We start from the raw sequence: 20,864 nt of genomic DNA, 5'->3' as shown, positions 1-20,864 counted from the left end.
TAAAACTGTTTTTGTAGGATTAATTCCCAGAAGGGATGTTATTATAGTGTCAAAGAGCAGGAAAACTTTAATAACATTTTTGCACTGTCATCAGAATAAAGGTACAACTGCTTTACCACAGACGTGGTGAGTATAAGATCCATTGTTTAAGCTAGTTTAATACGTTAAAGGATCCTTATTTTAATTTGTATTTCTTTAACAATGAGGTTAAACATTTCTTCTAAGCCTATTTCCTGTGATTTTTTTCATGGTGTCTGCCATTTACTCGTAGAGATTCTCTTTATGATGTGTATTAATATATTCTATTGAAAGCTAATTAACATAAAATATCTTTTCTCATCTGTTTTCTTAATGTGTCCATATAGCAATTTCAATTTTTATATGTCAATCTAATGTTTACTTTTCAGTTCTATTTCTCTAAAGCTTAAGAGTCAAAATACACAATAATTCTTCACAGTCATGTTAAAATCACTTGTTGGTTGAGTCATCTGTATTGTAAAAGTATCAAAAGCAATAGAACCATGAATTATTTCACACTAAGATACTCCATTTTTAGAACATAATAAAAAGGGAAGTCATGTAATTGTCATGTTGACGACCACCCCTTAAACCCATTTAATCTACCTGGCCTAATCTAAAGAAGAGAGCAGGCCGTGTATGGAAAATAACTGCCACAAGCACACTCACCGATATCCTGTCTTGGAACTCTGCTGTGGGCACAATGGGAATAGTTCCACCATGTTTTCCAAATTTCCTTTCCAAACTCTCTTGAACAGACACTATAAAAAGCCAAGAAATGAAGATAAAATTTTGCTAGTAGGATAAAACAAATGAAATACAACCAAAAGTAGTCCCAAACTATATTCACAGTCCTAAACTGAATAGTTTTAGAAACTTTCAACACTAATGACATAAAAGGGTTACTCATTTAAAACTGAGCTAAAAGGAATAAAGCACTTTGTCAAATTCCTATGTACGTGTGAATTTAGGTCACTGATCTGTTTCCATAACACCCATCACCAGGGTTTCTCCTTGGCTCTTTTAAAAAGAAAAGGCAACGGAAACTGATGGAAAACTCACCCAGATTCTCAGTGGGCTCAGTAAAGCTCAGCTGGAGGTCTTGGTCTTATTTTAGCTTGAGGAAAATACTAGTGTTAACTCTGAAGCCTATTCTAGTCAGAGACAAACAGCATTCTTATCAGAAGATGCAAAAAATTCTTGACACTAGATAGGTCTTTACCAAGAGCACCATGAGATAGAAATGGATGAGTATCAACAGGGTTCAAAATGATACTCTAATTTACAGATTATGTTCTGGGAACACTTGCAGAATAAACACTGGAATATAAATACGTTCTAGAGAGTTCATATACTGAATACCTTTAAAGAAGTTGTATATTTTTGGTCTAAGACTCATGAGACAGAATGGTTTCCTATTCTGAGATTAAACAAGAAGGGAGGGAGGAGGGTTCAAGAGGGAGGGGACTTCTGTATACCTATGGCTGATTCATGTTGATGTACGGCAGAGACCAACACAATACTGTAAAGCAATTATCCTCCAATTAAAAAAAAATTTAAATAACTAAAAGAAAAAAACATCTTTTAGTATTGTGATTATGTAACTATTACCCACTTAATACCACTGTATCATGATTGGTCAACAGAAAAATAACAGAATTCTATATCACCAAAACTACCATTTAATAGAAAAACCTGTAATTACTTTTTAAAACCCAGATGCATATCAGAATTATCTTGGAATTTTTTGGAAAAAACAAAAACAAAAACGGAAATTAGTCCTTTTATTAAACACAGGCTTTCCCCAACCTTTTAGATGGTCCAGAAGATTACTCTTAGAGAATACAATAATCAGAACTCACTGAGCAAGTGGTAGTTAGAATCCCTTTCATATTTGAAGGTCAAACGACCATAGCTGACATGATTTAGATTCTTCAGCCACTCAAAGTAAGATACTGTCACACCTCCAGCATTCAAGTAGAGATCCTATATACAAAAAAAATGAGATGATGGTTTTCATAAAAGCTTACAGTGAACATAATAGCTCAATATGAAAGCAGATTAAATTTCAAACTTCCCATATATATCTTAGACAGTGGCAGAAATTTTGTACTTAAGAAATTCAGTTTAGCTGAAATTTTTTAAGTGCTTGCAGCAAAAGGAGTTCTTCAAAATGCATCACAAGTCAACACTAACTTCTAATGACCTTTTGCTACAGACCCCATGCTTAACCACTGAAAAACTTAAGCACATGTTACTCATATTAGCTTTCTGAGTAAAAGAAGCGAGGAACATCTGCAAGTTACAGTAGTATTTCTAGCACATTTTATATTTATATAACTGGATTTACGAAGTCTAAATACATACTCAAGAAAGAGCCTGAAGTTGAAAGAAAATGTTCAGGTCCAAGTGAATTTTTTTTTTTTTTGGATAGACTTATTATATTAACCACACTTCCACTTTATTTTCTTAAAAGCAAAATAAAGATGAAAAATTCACTAAGGCTTGGGAAACTTAACAATCCTCTCGCCACAATTCCTTGCAAAAAACAATTATGACTCTGAGTACATATAAAATCTGGCAAACACAGTTTTACTTACTGGAATAACCATGATGTTCCTCTCTAGGAAAATCTTATCAGCTTCTGGAGTTGTCGGTCCGTTGGCACCTTCAGCAATGATCTGCAAGAAAGTTAGAAACATAGAGAAATGCTGCTAACACTGTGAAACCCCCTCCAGCTGAGCTTAAGAGATATGCGTACATCGGAGAAGGCTGTGAGAGAGACAAAAAATTCCACTTTAAATTGTATGCTGGGGAACTATATGTGAATTATATCCCAGTAAAGCTTTTTTTTTTTAAAGAAGAAACCTATTAGAGCTTCTCTATGACCTTCAATCACAATAGTAAGGTTGAACCCATCATCATGTCACCTTGGCTTTGACTCTTGGTGCGTTGGACTTGGTCAGCTGCTTCTCGCTGGCAGCAGGGATCAGTATGTCACAGTCAACCTCCAAGATGCTCCCTTCATAGATCTTTGCTTTGGGGAAGCCCAGGATTGTTCCATGTTGCTATAATTGATTAAAAATCAGAATTAATGGCTGCAACAGAGTTGAAATGTTTATGTTCAGTGCCTATGATGTGAAGACTCATGAGCAAACAAAATGAAAAGACAACTCACAGAAGGGAGAAAATATCTGCAAATGAAGAGACCAACAAGGGATTAATCTCCAAAATATACCCATGCAACTCATTAAAAAAACAAACAAAAGAATGAATGGAAGACCTAAATAGATATTTCTCCAAAGAAGACATACAGATGGCCAGGAGGCACATGAAAAGGTGCTCAGCATCACTAATTATTAGAAAAACGCAAATCAAAACTACAATGAAGGGCTTCCCTGGGGGTTCAGTGGTTAAGAATCTGCCTTGCAGTGCAGGGGACACTGGTTTGGTCCCCGATCCGGGAACAGCCCACATGTTGTGGGGCTACTAAGCCTGGGAACTACAACTACTGAGCCTGTGCTCCAGAGCCCAAGAGTGGCAACTACTGAAGGTCTCGGGCCCTACAGCCCGTGCTCTGCAACAAGAGAAACTACTGCAATGAGAAGTCCTTGCACAGCAACTAGAGAGTAGCCTCCTGTCACTGCAACTGAAGCACAGCAGTGAAAATACAGCACAGCCAATAAGTAAATAAAATGTTACAAACAAAACAGGTGTACAATGAGGTACCACCTTACACTGGTCAGAATGGCCATCACCAAGAAATCTACAAACAATAAATGCTGGAGAGGTTGTGGAGAAAAGGGAACCCACCTACACTGTTGGTGGGAATGTAAACTGGCATAGCCAATATGAAGCATAGTATGGAGGTGCCTTTATAAAAGTACAAATAGAGCTATAGTATGATTCCGCAATCCCACTCCTGGGCATATACCCAGAGAAAACTATAATTCAAAAAGATATATGTGAGTAGCCAGGGCATAGAAGCAACCTAAATGTCCACTGACAGAGGAATGGATAGAGACGAGATGGTACATATATAAAACGGAATATTACTCAGCCATAAAAAAGGCATGAAACAATGCCATTGGCAGTGACATGAATGGACCTAGAAATTGTCCTACTGAGTGAAGACAAGAGAGAGACAAATATATGATGTTGCTTATATGTGCAATCTAAAAAAGGGGTATAAATGAACCTATTTACACAACAGAAATAGAGTCACAGATGTAGAAAATAAACTAATGCTTACCAAGGGGGAAAGTGGGGGAGGGATAAATTACAAGATTGGGACTGACAGACTACTACATATAAAAACAGATAACCAGTAAGAACCTGCTCTATGGCACAGGGAACTCTACTCAATACTCTGTAAATGACCTACATGGGATAGAACCCCAAAAGTGGATATATGTATAACTGATTCACTTCACTGTACAGCAGAAACTAATGAACATTGTAAATCAACTATACCCCAATAAAAATTAATCTTAAAAAAGCAATGGAAACAGATTTCAATAATGCTTATTTCAACTTTATAACATCCAGGTGGTCAAACTCCTCAGATATTAGAATAACATACCAATTTGAAGTCTTCCAGTTCCTTTGGGTCAATACCATCTGGATTCCATATGCTGCCATCAGACTCACCAACAGCAACACATTTAGCACCAAAACGATGTAAATATCTCATAGAGTGCAGGCCCACATTACCAAATCCCTGTGAAGAACAGTTGTACATGAAACAAAAATCAAAGTCCTAGCACAGATGGTTAAGTGATATTCTAACCAATACAACATTCTATTAGCTTAGAAGTAATTCTCAAAATCCTTTGGACAAAAGAAACCATGTCTCTCTTCAATAATAAATTTCTATGTTTTAGAATTTAGAACTCAACCCTTTGTAATTTGTGCTAGTGAGTCCTGAAGACATTCAGTTACGAGTAGTTTGCTGACTTATAAAGAAACGGCAACTACCTAGGACCTCAGTCCCTGATGGCCAGATGTCCTATGGTCATGAAAAGATAAGTCACTAACTGGGAGGAATATGATTCTTATTTTAAAGTAGCATTCAACTTAATTTCGATTCTTATAAGCAAACTAATCAAACATTGAGCAAAAGCTGAAATCTGGATCACTGTGTATACACATGATAGTTTAAGAGGATGTATTATTCTGCGAATGTCCATTCTAAACCTTAAGAGATCCAAATGATCAAATTTGAAAAACTGCAAATCTAGATGCTCCAACTGAAGAAAAAAAAAAAAAAATAGATGCTCCAACTGAGAGTGTAAGGATATGGAACTCACCTCTTCCCAGAAATACATCAAAAATATATCTACAAATGGAACAATTTTCACAGAATACCTACTAATCACTAGACCCCAAACACCTGAGAGGACAAGAAAGATCTATTAGTTTAGATCTTTCAAATAATAGATCTTAAAAGATCTATTAATCAGGTAGGATGAAAGAAAAAAAAAAAAAGGGAAGTGGAATGGGACCTGTGTTCCTGGAATGAAAAGTGTAAAAGTGTTAATCACTCAGCTGTGTCCAACTCTTTGTGACCCCATGGACTGTGGCCTGCAGGCTACTCTGCCCATGGAATTCTCCAGGCAAGAATACTGGAGTAGGTAGCCATTCCCTTCTCCAGGGGATCCTCCCTGACCCAGGGATCGAACGCGGGTCTCTTGCACTACAGGTGGATTCTTTACTTCTGAGCCACCAGGGAAGCCCTGGAAGGGAGCTACGAAAGGGCAGAGGTTCCTGTATCCTGGGAAGCCGTCTCACAGGTGGGGGAGATCAGGTAAGGGGTTTCAGAGGCTCAGAAGAGAGTAACAACTGTTCTGTGGCAGGCAGATCGAGAAGAGACCTGCACAGACTGTCTATGCCACCACCCTGCACACCCCAGCTTGAAATACACGTCTGCCAGCACAGGTCACGGGTGAGTGCTGAAACTCAGAGTTTAGAGGACAGACCTAGGGGAGGACTGCTGTTGGCTGCAAGGAGACAGCCTGAAGTGTGGTATGGCTGCAACAGAGGGTGTATGAAGACGCTTGGACCTGCCAGACACAGGAGTATAAGGATGTCCCACTGTTAAGTGGCATCTGAAGCGAGGGGCATGGTTGCCATGGCACCCTCTTTCTCTGCAGGCATTGGGAACACACACCCCCGCTGCCCCCTTGCTGGGCTCTTGGAGCTGGCACTAGCAGACTGCCCATGCACAGAGTGGGGCTGAAATCAGAGTCGAGCCCTTGGGCTGTGCATAGCAAAGGGGTGGCCTCGCTGAATATCCAGTGCAGGCTTTGGTCACAACACCAGTCACGCTTCCTATCAAGGGGATAACAGCTAGCATACACTGAGGAAAGAGGCGGCAGGCACCCACAGTAAAAACGGCCCTTGCATGAAACAACACTAAACCCATGCAGGCTACATAGGGATGCGCCCACATAAAAAAGAGCCCTCTAAGACCACAGTAGCTAATTGTTTCTACTCACAGACATAGAGAACAGACTTGTAGTTGCCAAGGGGGAGAGGGGGAAGGAGAAATGGATTGGGATTCTGGGATTAGCAGATGTGAATATGAGATGGGTAAAAAGCAAGGTCCTACTGTATAGCATAGGAAACTATATTCAATATTCTGTGACAAACCATAATGGAAAAGAATATGAAGAAGAATCTACATATATGTATAACTGAATCACTATGCTGTACGACAGAAACTAACACAACACAGCAAGTCAACTGTACTTCAATAGAATTTTTAAAAATTGCAAATCTAAAAACACTGAAAAACTTACTGCCTATATATCAGTTATTCCTTAAGAGAGCAACAAACATTTTTACCTGAACCGCAAATGTTTTATCTCCAAATCCTGGTGTCATTCCTAAAATACTCATGTAAGAAGCCTCATTGATGAAGTTTTCAATCCCATGGAAAACTCCCCGGCCAGTAGCAGAGATCCGTCCATGGATTCCACCCTGACTGATGGGCTTACCAGTAACACAGGCATGGGCATTAATATCCTGCAAAAAAAAAAAAAGGGCACAAAACTTAAAATTATACTCATTAGAAGTGTATGTGTCTTTAAGGTATACTTTCATCAACAGAGATAAATCTCACTTGAGGTGGCAAGAATACACAGAACTATACAAAAAAGATCTTCATGACCCAGATAACCATGATGGTGTGATCACTCACCCAGAGCCAGACATCCTGGAATGCAAAGTCAAGTGGGCCTTAGGAAGCATCACTATGAACAAAGCTAGTGGAGGTGATGGAATGCCAGTTGAGCTATTTCAAATCCTGAAAGATGATGCTGTGAAAGTGCTGCACTCAATATGCCAGCAAATTTGAAAAAACTCAGCAGTGGCCACAGGACTGGAAAAGGTCTGTTTTCATTCCAATCCCAAAGAAAGGCAATGACAAACTACTGCACAATTGCACTCATCTCACACGCTAGTAAAGGAGTGCTAAAAAAAAAAAAGTAATGCTCATGAACTGTGAACTTCCAGATGTTCAAGCTGGATTTAGAAAAGGCAGAGGAACCAGAGATCAAATTGCCAACATCCACTGGATCACTGAAACAGCAACAGAGTTCCAGAAAAACATCTACTTCTGCTTTATTGACTACGCCAAAGCCTTTGACTGAATGGATCACAAACTGTGGAAAATTCTTCAAGAGATGGGAATACCAGACCACCTGACCTGCCTCTTAAAAAACCTGTATGCAGGTCAGGAAGCAACAGTTATAACTGGACATGGAACAACAGACTGGTTCCAAATTGGGAAAGGAGTATGTCAAGGCTGTATATTGTCACCCTGCTTATTTAACTTATATGCAGAGTACATCATGAGAAATGCTGGGCTGGATGAAGCACAAGCGGGAATCAAGATTGCTGGGAGAAATATCAGTAACCTCAGATATGCAGATGACACCACCCTTATGGCAGAAAGTGAAGAACTAAAGAGCCTCTTGATGAAAGTGAAAGAGGAGAGTGAAAAAGTTGGCTTAAAGCTAAACATTCAGAAAACTAAGATCATGGCATCTGGTCCCATCACTTCATGGCAAATAGATGGGGAAACAGTGGAAACAGTGAGAGACTTTATTCTTTTTGGGCTCCAAAATCACTGCAGATGGTGACTGCAGCCATGAAATTAAAAGATGCTTGGAAGCAAAGTTATGACCAACCTAGACAGCATATTAAAAAGCAGAGACATTACTTTGCCAACAAAGGTCCATCTAGTCAAAACTATGGTTTTTCCAGTAGTCAGGTATGGATGTGAGAGTTGGACTATAAAGGAAGCTGAGCACTGAAGAATGGATGCTTTTGAACTGTGGTGTTGGAGAAGACTCTTGAGAGTCGCTTGGACTGCAAGGAGATCCAACCAGTCCATCCTAAAGGAAATCAGTCCTGAATATTCATTGGAAGGACTGCTGCTAAAGCTGAAACCCCAATACTTTGGCCACCTGATGGGAAGAATTGACTCATCTGAAAAGACCTGATGCTGAGAAAGATTGAAGGCGGGAGTGAATGGGACGACAGAGGATGAGATGATTGGATGGCATCACTGACTCAATGGACATGAGTCTGAGTGAGCTCTGGGAGTTGGTGATGGACAGCGAAGCCTTGCATGCTGCAGTCCATGGGGTCAAAAAGAGTCAGACACGACTGAGTGACTAAACTAAACTGAACTGAACTGAACCTGCAGCAACCAGAACAGTGTGCAGCAGATAAATCGATGGGCGGGACATGAGAAAACAGAGTCTTAATGTATATAGGAAGTCAATATAAAATACAAGAAGCATTTTACGTCAGTGGCTAAAGTATGTACTACTTAATAAACTGAGGCGATTTGCTACCGGTATGAAATAAGATAAAGTGCCTTATTTCATACCATATCCCCTACCCTCCAATGTTCTAGCTGGATAAGTTGAAGAATGACTATAAATATTTTACAGAGAGAATTTAGGATTGTGTTAGCTGTATCATTACCAACAAAGAGGATAAAGTAAAAAAACTAAAATGGTCTACTAAAGTGATTTATGGAATTAGTAGTTTTCCCACAGTTTTCCTTCATGAATAGTTATGAATACAGAATTACAAACCAGGTGCCAAATGCTTTTGAACAGAGAAAATGCAAATGTTGGAGCTGACAGCAATCCTCTCTGAGGTCAGGCACTGTGCCGGCTGGCTGTGAGCTGCCCCGCATACCTAATTGTTCTGGAAAGCCTGGGTCAGGGTGGAGACCTTGCTTGCTTTCCAGTGCCCTCACATCTGAACACAAGTAACAGAAACTATGGCTTCTTATCTTAGGCCTGGCCCTGATTTTGGATATCCTATCACTTTATGGACAGTCTTTTACCAGCATTCAGTCTAAGGTTTAGTTGGCAAAGCCTCACAAAACTTTCTTTTGTCACCTTTGGGAATGAGCTAGGAAATAACAATGTACTGCCCACTGCTTTGTCCTATTCAATCTAATGCTTTGCTTAAAAAGACCATACCCAGAGCTCATTTAACATAAGAAAGTAACATAGAAAAGCAACCTTTTGGGAATGGCAGTCAAAACCAAAATTCTTTGAAGTGCCTCATACTGCTCCTGTTTTATTTTAGGGGATTTGCAGAATTTACCTGGTGTAGTATTTATACTTATTTTTTATGCTTACCAGGAGCCACGTTATACTATGACTCACTTAATCCTAATGACTTTCTCATGAACTAGGTACTATTGTCATTTTTCTAGATGAGGAAAGCGAGACACAGAGAGCTTAAGGCACTTGCCACAGGTCACAGAGCTGGTATGTGAAGGAGCCAGTTCTAGAACCCAGGGTGTTTACCTGTGCTCCCAAGTAGACACATACTATATCACCTCAGGAAATGAGACAAGTCTAAATTCCTCCACTAGATGCTGTGGCCCCCTTCCTCTCTTCTAGAGGAAACAATATTCCTCCTCTTCTAAGGGTGATTTTCCACTAAGGCCCGTAAAAGATGAATCTGTGGCCCACAGCCAATCAACATGCCAAACAACAACAAAAACCTTTCTCTTTGAAAAACAGGCACCTTTCAAGCTGTCTTCTCGCCAGCGCCATTTTTCTTGAGTGAAGACTACTCTTCATGCCCCACTGCACTCTCAGCAGCCCCCTGAAGCCTGGCTCCATTCTCACTATTCCAACCTAGTTGCTGAATTGGCCTCTTCTCAGAACCACCCCCAACCCACAACGCAGAGCTCTCGGTACTTCTCATTCTTTTGTAACTAATTGCTTCCCCCTCCGCCCCGCAAACGCTCTTCAGTCTGTCCATTCCTCTCAATTCTATGGCAGGCCAATAGCGCTTTGGGGCTCCTGGGGAGTCTTCTTGCCCCAACAACCCCATTTTCTGCTGCACACAGGGTGAAGCTTACAGTGGCACACACCTGCTTACTGAGCATTTCACTGGCTTCCCTCTGTTTTCAGGCCAAAGACCAAAGTCCTTGCTGTCACCTACAATGTAGGAATCTGGTCTGACTCTCTTCTGCGGGCCTCTCTGACGCCCTCTCTACTCTGGCTACCATAGTCTTCCCTCAGCCTCTCAGGTTCGCTTCTTTTCACATAAGGACCTAGGTGCTTCCTTCTGCCTCTAACCCTTGGCTAGCACCACCTCCCCTGGTTGATAAGTACTCCTCTTTCAGAGTAGACCAAAAGGTTACATCTCAAGGAGGCCTTTCTGATCCTACTCCAGAGATGTGGTTAGGTTCCCAGTACTCTCTACATGGCATCAAAACACTTCCTTCTAGCCTTTACCCCAATTGTATTGAACACCTTGCTTGTACTTTATTATTGTTTTCATTCTCCAATGTTTAAAAAAATTAATTTATTTATTTTAATTGGAGGCTAATTACTTTACAATATTGTAGTGGTTTTTGCCATACATTGACATGAATCAGCCATGGGTGTACATGTGTCACCCATCCTGAACTCCCCTCCCACCTTGCTTGTACTTTATAAGCCTCGCATGTAGTAAGTGATCTCTCTATATTTTTAGAATAAATTGTGAGCAGTTAGGGTATGGAGTTCTTAGAGGAAGAGAATCAGGCAAAGCCTTCCTCACAAAAGAGAAGCCATTCTGTTATCTAAGCCTGTCCACAATGCTTGTACTTGAACAGGTCTCAGCACTCAACCATCAGATCAACTGAAACCTAACGGAAGAAGATGTTGACCTTTTCTGATCTTAGTAAGTTCAGTTAACTAAAGCTTGGACTCTGCCAACCCCCCAAGCCCCTTCATGAATATGCATGTACCCTCAGCTTAAAAGGTTCCCGCTTTTGCTGTTCTGGGAGACACTGCTTTGGGAAAGATCCCTAGTGCTCTCTGACTTGCTCTGAGTAGTAAACCAAGCCAACCTTCAGTTTGGTCATATCTTGGCCTGACACCCATCCAGGTGAATCCAGTTTTTGGGTAACAAAATGTCTTCGGTTACTTTCTCTTTCTATTCCTTAAGTGGTTCTCAAGGTCCCACCCTTTCAAGGACAGAACGTTAATTGTCCTTGTGTTCTGTGTCAGTGGCACTACTTCCACTCAGTCCAGAGACTCAAGTCCTCCTGGTTCTTTCTGACTCAACCTTGTCCTTCGCCTTGGTCCCACATGTGCAGCCCTGTACTGCTAAGTCTATCTCTGAGCCAGAGCGTCTCCCTAGCCCTGTGGCTCCCAGGCTGTGAAGGCGGATGCTGACACTGTGGAGGCCGTCTCTTTGCTCTAGCCTAATGCTGCGGCCAGCCCCTCTCCCCTAAGGAAGGGTCAGCATCAAAGGCTCCCCACTGACTAGCAAGTAAAACAAAAACACTGGGACTTGAGTATTTTCTTATTCTTTCATGTACTTCTTCATTCTCCCATTACCTTTCTAAATGTGCCTTATCTTCAGGCAATCTGAGCTCTACAGTTTCTCTGCCTATTCCCCAAATCTCCACATTTGAATTCTATCCATTTTCAAGGTCTAGCCCTGACCAAATACCTCCTTCCAGGAAGCCTGCTTTCAGAAACTCTCCACCCTGCTATTACACTATCTCCATACCTTCCTTATCTGCCTAATGTGTCTTAGTTTCTTTGAGGGAAAATCCCGAATTGAATGCTTCTTTATTTCCCATCTACTGTCTTGAAATGAATCCTGCCCTGGCAGGTGATCTCTGAGGGTCCCATCCCAGTGTTGAGAACAGGACTGCATGTGAGTAAAAGCTCAACCCAAGTTCACTATATTTATGATGTAAGATTGTTGTTTAGTCACCAAGTTGTGTCTGACTCTTTTGCAGTCCCATAGACCGCAGCCTGCCAGGCTCCTCTATCAACGGGATTTCCCAGGGAAGAATACTGGAGTGGGTTGCCATTTCCTTCTCCAGGGGATCTTCCTGACTGAGGATTGAACGTGCATCTCCTGCATTGGCAGGCAGATTCTTTACCACTGAGCCACCAGGGAAGCTCATGATGTAAGATAGATAGGAAGTAAAATAATATATAAAACAAGACGTGATTAAAGGAGAGGAGAAAAACTCAATGAATTTTCCCCTTATATACATCATCATTTGAACTGTTACTTCTGATAGATAACAAATGAAGCCTTCAGGGCTTTGGTGAGTACTCACATAGTGCCCTATAGTGCTAGCATAGGTGTCAGCAATCCAGGACATCTCCCGCTCGCCTGTGCTCATGTCCGGGGCAGGCACATCAATGCCAGGACCTGGGGACACAGAGAGAGGGCATCGCACCAATTTCCAAGACAAATGCATCTCAAACACATCCTTGCAGTTCTCTACAATAACAAAGCTACTGTGGCTAGAAAACTTCAGATTTCATCTAGGTTACTAATTCAAATCATAGAAATACTAAATGTTCCATTACAAAATTTGACACACACAGTGTTACGTAACTTCTCCCACTAGTGTTCACTTGCTGTGAGTTTGGAAATTAGCTCTGCACAACAGATACACCACTCAATAGACTTCTGAACGTGCAAACATAGGCAAACCAGTTTAACCTCTCTTGACCTCAGTTCCTTAAACTGCACTTGGAGATTACAGTGGCGTAAGAGGTTGCAGTCAGAAAGTTGATGTGTATGACACAGCACGATGACATACCTGCTTCCTGGGGATGTAAGCCCTCCTCACCAAGTAGAAAAGGCAAAAACACACATTCTTGAGGCAACTATGTTAAGCCCATAGTACTTTTACCCGTGACAGAATCCTGCTTTGACCTATTAAAAGCTTACTCTGTATAGAAAGTTTTAGACCTTGGCTTTCAGTAACTCAGAGCAGCAAATTAAATGGTTTGAAGGTAACAAGAAGTTAGCCCACAGGCAGTGACAAGTAACAATGACAGTACTAATGCTGATGTCCTATGAGATCTCAGATAGAAATGTATTAAATGGTGACGACTTAAATCTGTAAAGGCAGGAATAGATAGAAATATACTCATCAAATGGTAAGTAAGAATACAAAACCACCTGTTTAGTGGATCAGTTAACTACAATACAGTATATCATGCAAAGAAATACTATTCAGCAATTACAAAGAATGATGTGCACCCATGTAAATGACTTGGAATCATCATTAAAACGTACATGTGGGGAAAAAAGCAGGTTTTGTATAGCAAGTATAAGTTCCCATTCATATAAATTTCTCTTTCTTTATACATTTGTTATTGTTTAGTTGCTAAGTTGTGTCAGACTCTCTGCAAGCCCATAGATTGTAGCCTGCCAGATTCCTTTGTCCATGGAATTTTCCAGGCAAGAATACTGGAGTAGGCTGCTATTTCCTTTTCTAGGGAATATTCCCTACCTAGGGATCAAACTTGCGTCTCCTGCAAGTTTGGGAGGTAGATTCTTTTTTTTTTTTTTAATTTTTTATTTTTTTTATTAGTTGGAGGCTAATTACTTCACAACATTTCAGTGGGGGGAGGCAGATTCTTTACCAGTGAACCACTAGAGAAGTCCTTCTCTATATATACCTTTGTGTAATAACTACTTATTTCCATATAAATGTATGCAGAGGTTTAGAAAGATGAACAAACTCTTTCAGTATATTTAGAGTTCAGTCTTGTTTATAGCTTTCTATATTGTTTCAACTGTAAAATACAAACTCATTACCTTTATAACAAGAAAACCACAACTTTAAAATGACAAATTGCTCCTGCATCCTTTTAGAGGTTCCCAGATGGCTCAGTAGTAAAGAATTCACCTGCAATGCAGTAGACATGGTTCAATCCCTGAATCGGGAAGATCCCCTGGAGAAGGAAACGGCAGCCCGCTCCAGTATTCTTGCCTGAGAAATCCCATGGACAGAGGAGCCTGAAAGGCTACAGTCTACGGGGTTGCAAAAGAGTCATATGACTCAGAGACTAAACTATTACCACCACCACCCAAAGTAAAAGCACAAAGTATTATTACTACTCCATACAAAATCAATATATAGGGATACACAGATTACAAATAATTCCTGAGTTACAGGTAAATTCTCAAATACCTTACAAAGTACAGGTGTGAAAGTCTAGCCTTTTAACACTCAGTTCTGTAACAGTAAAATAGGATAAAAAGTTGACTGAAAAAAGCAACTGCTTTCACAGGAGTATAGAGGTAAAGCTAAACAGGTAATTTTGGTGCACAGTGATATAGGGGAATGAAAAGGGAAATCCACAGTTTAAAAGACGATATCCAAATGCACATAACAGAATTAACACCCTTTTACAAACTAAAAAAAAAAAGAAAAATGAAGGACCACTTCTCAATTCATTCTATGAGGTCAGAATTATCTTGTTATCAAAGACTTCATAAGAATACTGAAGACCAGTATCTCTTAGAACAGTATCAGAAAAAATAAAATACTTATGAATAAACTTAACAATAAGTATACAAAACTTGTACCTAGAAAACTATAAAATATGATTAAACAAATGGAAAGACATTCAGTACTCATGGACAAGAAGACTCACTATGGTTAAGATGGCAACACACTACAGATAAGTCAACAGATTCAAAGCATCCCTACCAAAACCCCAGGTGACAATATTTTTTTTTGCAGAAATTGAAAAGCTGACCTTAAAATCATTCAGTATGACAGGGCTAGGACCCAGACTCAGGTCTAACTCATAATCTGACACTCTGTGGAAAGGCAAGTCAGAAATAACTGAAATGATGTCAATGCCAAAGGTTTGCTCAGGACTAATTCTGTGCCCTAGAGAGAGGAAAAGAAAGCCAACGGCCTCCCTCTTAGGCTACAAAGTTTTCTGGGCCCGGGTGTCAGCTTAGTTGCAGAGTAGTTTAGTAAAGCTTTTATACATGAACAAAAAAGTTAAATTGCTAATATTTAAGCTTTCAGTGTTTCAATGAATCACTTTTTAACCTTTGAAATTACAGGGTTCTTATCAATATAGAGAAAATGAAGCTGTATATACTCTATATATGGGCAATAAATACAACTGAATAAAGTCTTAAAACTATTAAATATATTTGATTTAAGCTAAGCTATGATGTAAAAAATTATGAAGGCTACCAGAATTAGTAGTTATTTTGTCATCTCATTAGTGCTTCCCCTATACAATGACTGCAAGTAAAGCCCACAGCAGTGCCAGGGAGGATGCATGCCAAGAATCCAAATGCCTTTTAAATTATGAAAGACAGGACAAATCTAGTAAAGTTCTAGTGTTACTAGAAGGGGAAAATGTCAAAATAGAAATATATTAAGTTAATAGGAACTTGTCAACAGTGAGAAGAATACTGAGAAAGAAAAACAGAGGGGCAGGAAAACAGAAAAAGGAGCTTTACTTCCTTGTTTAGTTTTCTGAGTTTACTATGTTAAACTATGGTAGCAAAATTCTATCAAATGATTTTATTCTTTTTTTTTTCTTTTTTTTTTTTTACCACAAATTAGAATCTTTTGGGACAATAAACAGGTTTAATTTGCTTGAGACCTAAAAGGATTAAATAATAATTATACATCAAATAATTATTCACATCTCACACAAAATAATGTATGATACACATAATACTATGATACAAAAACATAAAGAAAATGAGTATCAGTACCCTCAGAAATTTAGTCTGACTGGCAAAAACTCCTAGTAACAAACATTAGGAGCCCCAGGAATCAGCCAGTGATGGCAGAGTGAGTCATCAGAATGAGCCTCCACACACCTCCCAGCCTGTGCCCATTTCTCTGAAGGGAAAGGCCTGCTTCAGCCTACAATTCCAAATAGCATGTTTTCTCACTGCTTTCAGAACAGAATTACTACTGCAAAACTCCTTTTTGCATATTAAAAATTATTTATAATGAAGGTATTATTTAGTTCCTAAAATCTTTTTGGATGTCACAATTGTGACTGTGCTTGTGGTTCAATGCTGTTACAGAGATCAAAAACCTTATAATGTTATGTCTGCACAAGGAGAAGAGGTGCAAGTGACCTCTGCTGCTGTCCACACTGTATCCTGAGAACGTGAACTTTTCTATTAGAGAGGTGTCTCACCATGTCTAACACAGAACCCAATTTCTCAAAGTAAAAGGACAAGTCTATCCATGTCTGTATCCATGTACAGACAAAAGCAGGAGTTTAAAATTATGACAACTACTTTTTAGATGTTCCCACACTGTGGAAACCTACATGGCAATACATACCAATAAAGCCCTTCTTTGCCAGCTCCATGGTGAACCTCCTTGTGATCTTTTCCAATTCATTATCCTGTAAAGGAAAAAGGTGAAAACATAGACAACAATGAAAAAATGATTTCCGACAGAAAAACCACTCGAGAAGATAACTAAGAGTTGCATCCTATTTTCTACTTATAGAACATTTTCATATTATCTTCTTGTGTAATCTTCAGAAAAACAACTCCTAAAGTAGGCATTTCCATTTTAAATGGAAATTAAATTTTAAATTTCTGAGACCAAAAATTAGGTTACCTAAAAAGGACAGGGAAGTCTAGCGTGCTGCAGTCCGAGGGGTCGCAGAGTTGGACAAGACTTAGTGACTGAATAGCGAGCAACAGAGAGTAGCACTAGTGCTCAAGCTTGTTCTTCTTGTATTAATATAGGGTCCTATGGGCAATCCTCATGGTTTACTTTCATTTAATCACAATTTTAAAAACATATACATTGTTTGTATGCAGATATTAATTCATATAATTTATTAAACTTAATACAGAGGTTAATTAGTAACATTAACTTGGAATTGATAGGATAAATAAAATTTTTACCAAACTATATATCACTAGAACCTTGAGATCCCAACATAAAAACCTCAGGTCGTAGTTATATTAGTATATGATATATTTATATATAGTATATTTACATTATAGATATATATAATAAACATGTACACAAATGCCTAAGAATATGAATGTATACTAATTACCTTTTAACCAAGTAGGAAAATAAAAAAGGACATTGATGTAAACAGGTGAACTTTTATGTGGCGAAACATTCAATGAGTTAATTGTCTACTTGTTTTTTCATTGCTTTTAAAAGCAACAGGAACCATTAATCTCCCCGGTATAAGGGATACACAGAAGCACAGTAATTTCAAGTCCTTTATAAATGTACCATGTGCACTAATGTCATTTTGATACTTACAGTATAGTTCTTGGGATTGATCTTAACACCAGCTTTGGCACCCCCAAATGGCACATCTGAAAGAGAAGTTTGAAAGCTGTTATTACATATAAAGGATAAAAGAATTAAAAAGGCAGAAAACACTATGTAATACTATTAAAGTGTGATGCTTTTAGCTTTAGTTTCAGAAAGTTCAGTAAATAAGCCCACAATGATCTCTCCTAAAATGATATAATATAAATTCTAAGAGTATGCAAATTACAGTGCATATCTAATCAGAGTGCCTCACTATGTCTAAAATGTAACAAAGTATTTTTCTTGTACTATGGTTTGGCATTATTTACAGAGTATGGAAAGGGGTTTAAACAAATATCTACACTTCAGGAAAATTCAGTTAATTCCTATAAAAAGTTTCCCATTTCGAAAAAGGTAAACCAAGACATATAGAAAAATGATGTAAGTCTTTTGCAACCTAAAAAAGGCAAAACCTCCCTCAAACACTTCTCCTAAGGTATATTTCTCTAACATCTTAAAAGTAACCTTGTATGCAAACATATTTCCCCAGAGTTCTTATTAGGTAGCAACAAAGGAGATCACTTACCAACCACTGCACACTTATATGTCATCAGAGAAGCCAGAGCTTTTACTTCATCTACACTCACATCAGTGCTGTAACGGATACCTGGTTGTTTAAAAAAAAAAAAGATGGGGTGAGAAAGAAGGGGATGTATTTAGAACATCCAGCATGTTGAAAAAAAAATACAAGAACTAAAAAATGTCCACACTTTTTAAAGAACAATTAAAGTAGCTTATAATTAAAGAGTCAGTAACAGATAGAGTTCCCTGGTGTCCCAGTGGTTAAGACTTTGCCTTCCAATGCAAATGGTACAGGTTCGATCCCTGGTCAGAGAACTAAGATCCTGTATGCCCCAACAGAATGAGCACTGAATTTGATTCAAATATTCTGATATTTTAGAGAAAAAGATCTGCCCAAAGGTCTGTATAGTCAAAGCTATGGTTTTTCCAGTAGGCATGTATGGATATGAGAGTTGGACCATAGAAAAGGCTGGGCATCAAAGAACTGATGCTTTCGAATTGTGGTGGAGATGACTCGAGCCCCTTGGATAGCAAGGAGATCGAACCAGTCAATCTTAAAGGAAATCAACCCTGAAAATTCATTGGAAGGACTGATGCTGAAGCTCCAATATTTTGGCCACCTGATGTGGAAAGCTGACCCACTGGAAAAGATCCTGATGCCGGGAAAGACTGAGGGCAGGAGGAGAAGGGGGCAAAAGAGGATGAGATGGTTTGATGGCATCACCAACTCAATGGACATAAATTTGAGCTAATTCTGGGAGACAGTGGAGGACAGAGGAGCCTGGTGTGCTGCAGTCCATGGGGTCACAAAGAGTCAGACACGACTTAGCAACTGAATAACAACATATAGATATTTAAATGTATATTATATATAAAATATATGCACACCACATCTTTATCTGGTCATCTGTTGGACACTTTGAGTGCTTCCATATTTTGGCTATTACAAATAATGCTGCTCTAAACACTGAGGTGCATGTATCTTTTTGAAATTAGTATTTTCATATACATTCCCAGAAGTGGAACTGCTAAATCATATGGTAGTTCTGTCTATATTTTTCTTGAGGAACCTCCAGCCTTCCAGAAATTGGCTGCACCAATTAACACTCCCACCAATTCTACTGTGTTCCTTTTCTCTACTTCCTCACCAACATTTGCTATTTGTGGTCTTCTATTTTTAAATTAGGTTGTCTTTTTAGTATGGAGTTGTAGGAGCTGTTTATATACTTTAGATATTTAACCCAAATGTTTTCTCCCAGTCAGTAGATAATGTCTTTTCACTTTGTTGCTGGTTTCCTTTGCCTTAGGAGACAGATCCAAAAACAAATATTGCTATGATTTATGTCAGAGTGTTCTGCCTTTGTTTTTCTCTAAAAGTTCTATGGTTTCCGATCTTACCTTTAGGCCTTTAAGTTTTGAGTTTATTTTTGTATCTTTTCCCAATTGTATATTCTTGCCTCCTTTGTTGTAGATTAATTGACTCAAAGTGTGTGGGCTTATTTATGGGCTCTCTATTCTGTTCCATTGATCTATGTGTCTTTTTTGTGCCAGAAATACACTGTTTTGATTTCTGTAACTTTGTAGTATAGTCTGAAGTCAGGGAGCATGATACCTCCAGCTTTGTTCTTTTTTTCTCCAGATTGTTTTGGCTATACAAGATATTCTGTGGTTCCATAAAAATTTTAGGATTATTTCTTCTAGTTCTTTGAAAAACTGTTATGAGATTTTGATAGGGGTTGCATTAAACCTATTGATTACTTTGGGTATTATGGACATTTTAATATTATGAATTCTTCCCATCTATGAACACAGGATATTTTCCACTTCTTTTTATCTTCAATTTCCTTCAATCTTCAACATCTTAGGTCTTTTATCTCCTTGGTTAAGCTAAAAAATTGCTTAAATACTAAAATGTGTTTATACAAATTAATGAAAAGGATTTACTTAGGCATGTTAATGGGGCTTCCCTGGTGGCTCAGCAGTAGTCTGCAATTCAGGAGACCTGGGTTCGATCCCTGGGTGGGGAAGATGGAGGAGGGTATGACAACCCACTCTAGGACTCTTGCCTAGAGAATCGCATGGACAGAGGAGCCTGGCAGGCTGCAGTCCATAGGTTGCACAGAGCTGGACATGACTGAAGTGACTAAGCAGCAGGCATATCATTTAGTGGAAACTAAGCTAGGCCAGAATCTGGGTTGGGTGTAGCGCCCATCATTTTCTAACAAGTGAATCCCCACCCAGACAGCAGCTGCAATGGATGTCTGCACCCGCTCACCTGGTTGAGCAGTGAGGTATAAGCAATGCCCTTAGGCTTCACGCCAGAATTGCTTGGGGTAATGTGTTTGAGGCAGCTGGCACAGTGTCTGCATGTGGTCAATACTTCACTCTCAACTATTTTCACTTCTATAATAAGTATTACAAAGTAGTGGAAAATAGCAAAGAAATGTACATTTCAAAAGTCTAAATGGATAGCATTTTAAGCAGTTCAATGAACTTTGATTTTATTACTTCTCAAGATAAATTCATAGGGGTGGTAAAGTAGTGCACTACTAAGAACCAGCATTTTTCTTCTTATATAGAAAGCCCTCTTATCAGTGTGCTTTTAGAGTCTGTGCAAGTAGTCACTAAATTATATTAACTTTTTTCTAAAAGATTTTTTTTAATGTGGACCAGTTTTTTAAGT

The 20,864-nt window shown here is 39.0% G+C and overlaps 1 protein-coding gene across 1 annotated transcript in view; it reads right to left on the bottom strand.

Annotated features, from left to right (window-relative positions):
• Positions 1-20,864, bottom strand: part of GLUD1 (glutamate dehydrogenase 1) — a 36,465-nt gene that overhangs the window by 5,175 nt on the left and 10,426 nt on the right. Inside the window, exons 2-11 of the mRNA XM_043476186.1 lie at positions 18,186-18,266; positions 17,606-17,661; positions 16,652-16,715; positions 12,632-12,726; positions 6,865-7,044; positions 4,601-4,738; positions 2,949-3,086; positions 2,619-2,699; positions 1,881-2,004; positions 688-779 (exon numbers count right to left, since the gene is read on the bottom strand). Coding sequence (XP_043332121.1) covers positions 688-779; positions 1,881-2,004; positions 2,619-2,699; positions 2,949-3,086; positions 4,601-4,738; positions 6,865-7,044; positions 12,632-12,726; positions 16,652-16,715; positions 17,606-17,661; positions 18,186-18,266 — 1,049 coding nt within the window. The remainder of the gene's footprint in view (positions 1-687; positions 780-1,880; positions 2,005-2,618; positions 2,700-2,948; positions 3,087-4,600; positions 4,739-6,864; positions 7,045-12,631; positions 12,727-16,651; positions 16,716-17,605; positions 17,662-18,185; positions 18,267-20,864) is intronic.

The sequence above is a fragment of the Cervus canadensis genome, chromosome 8 (genome assembly GCF_019320065.1).
Source record: "Cervus canadensis isolate Bull #8, Minnesota chromosome 8, ASM1932006v1, whole genome shotgun sequence".
Classification (NCBI taxonomy): Eukaryota; Metazoa; Chordata; class Mammalia; order Artiodactyla; family Cervidae; genus Cervus; species Cervus canadensis.
The sequence above is the reverse complement of the archived record's forward strand: the minus strand, read 5'-3'. Positions and strand labels throughout refer to the sequence as shown.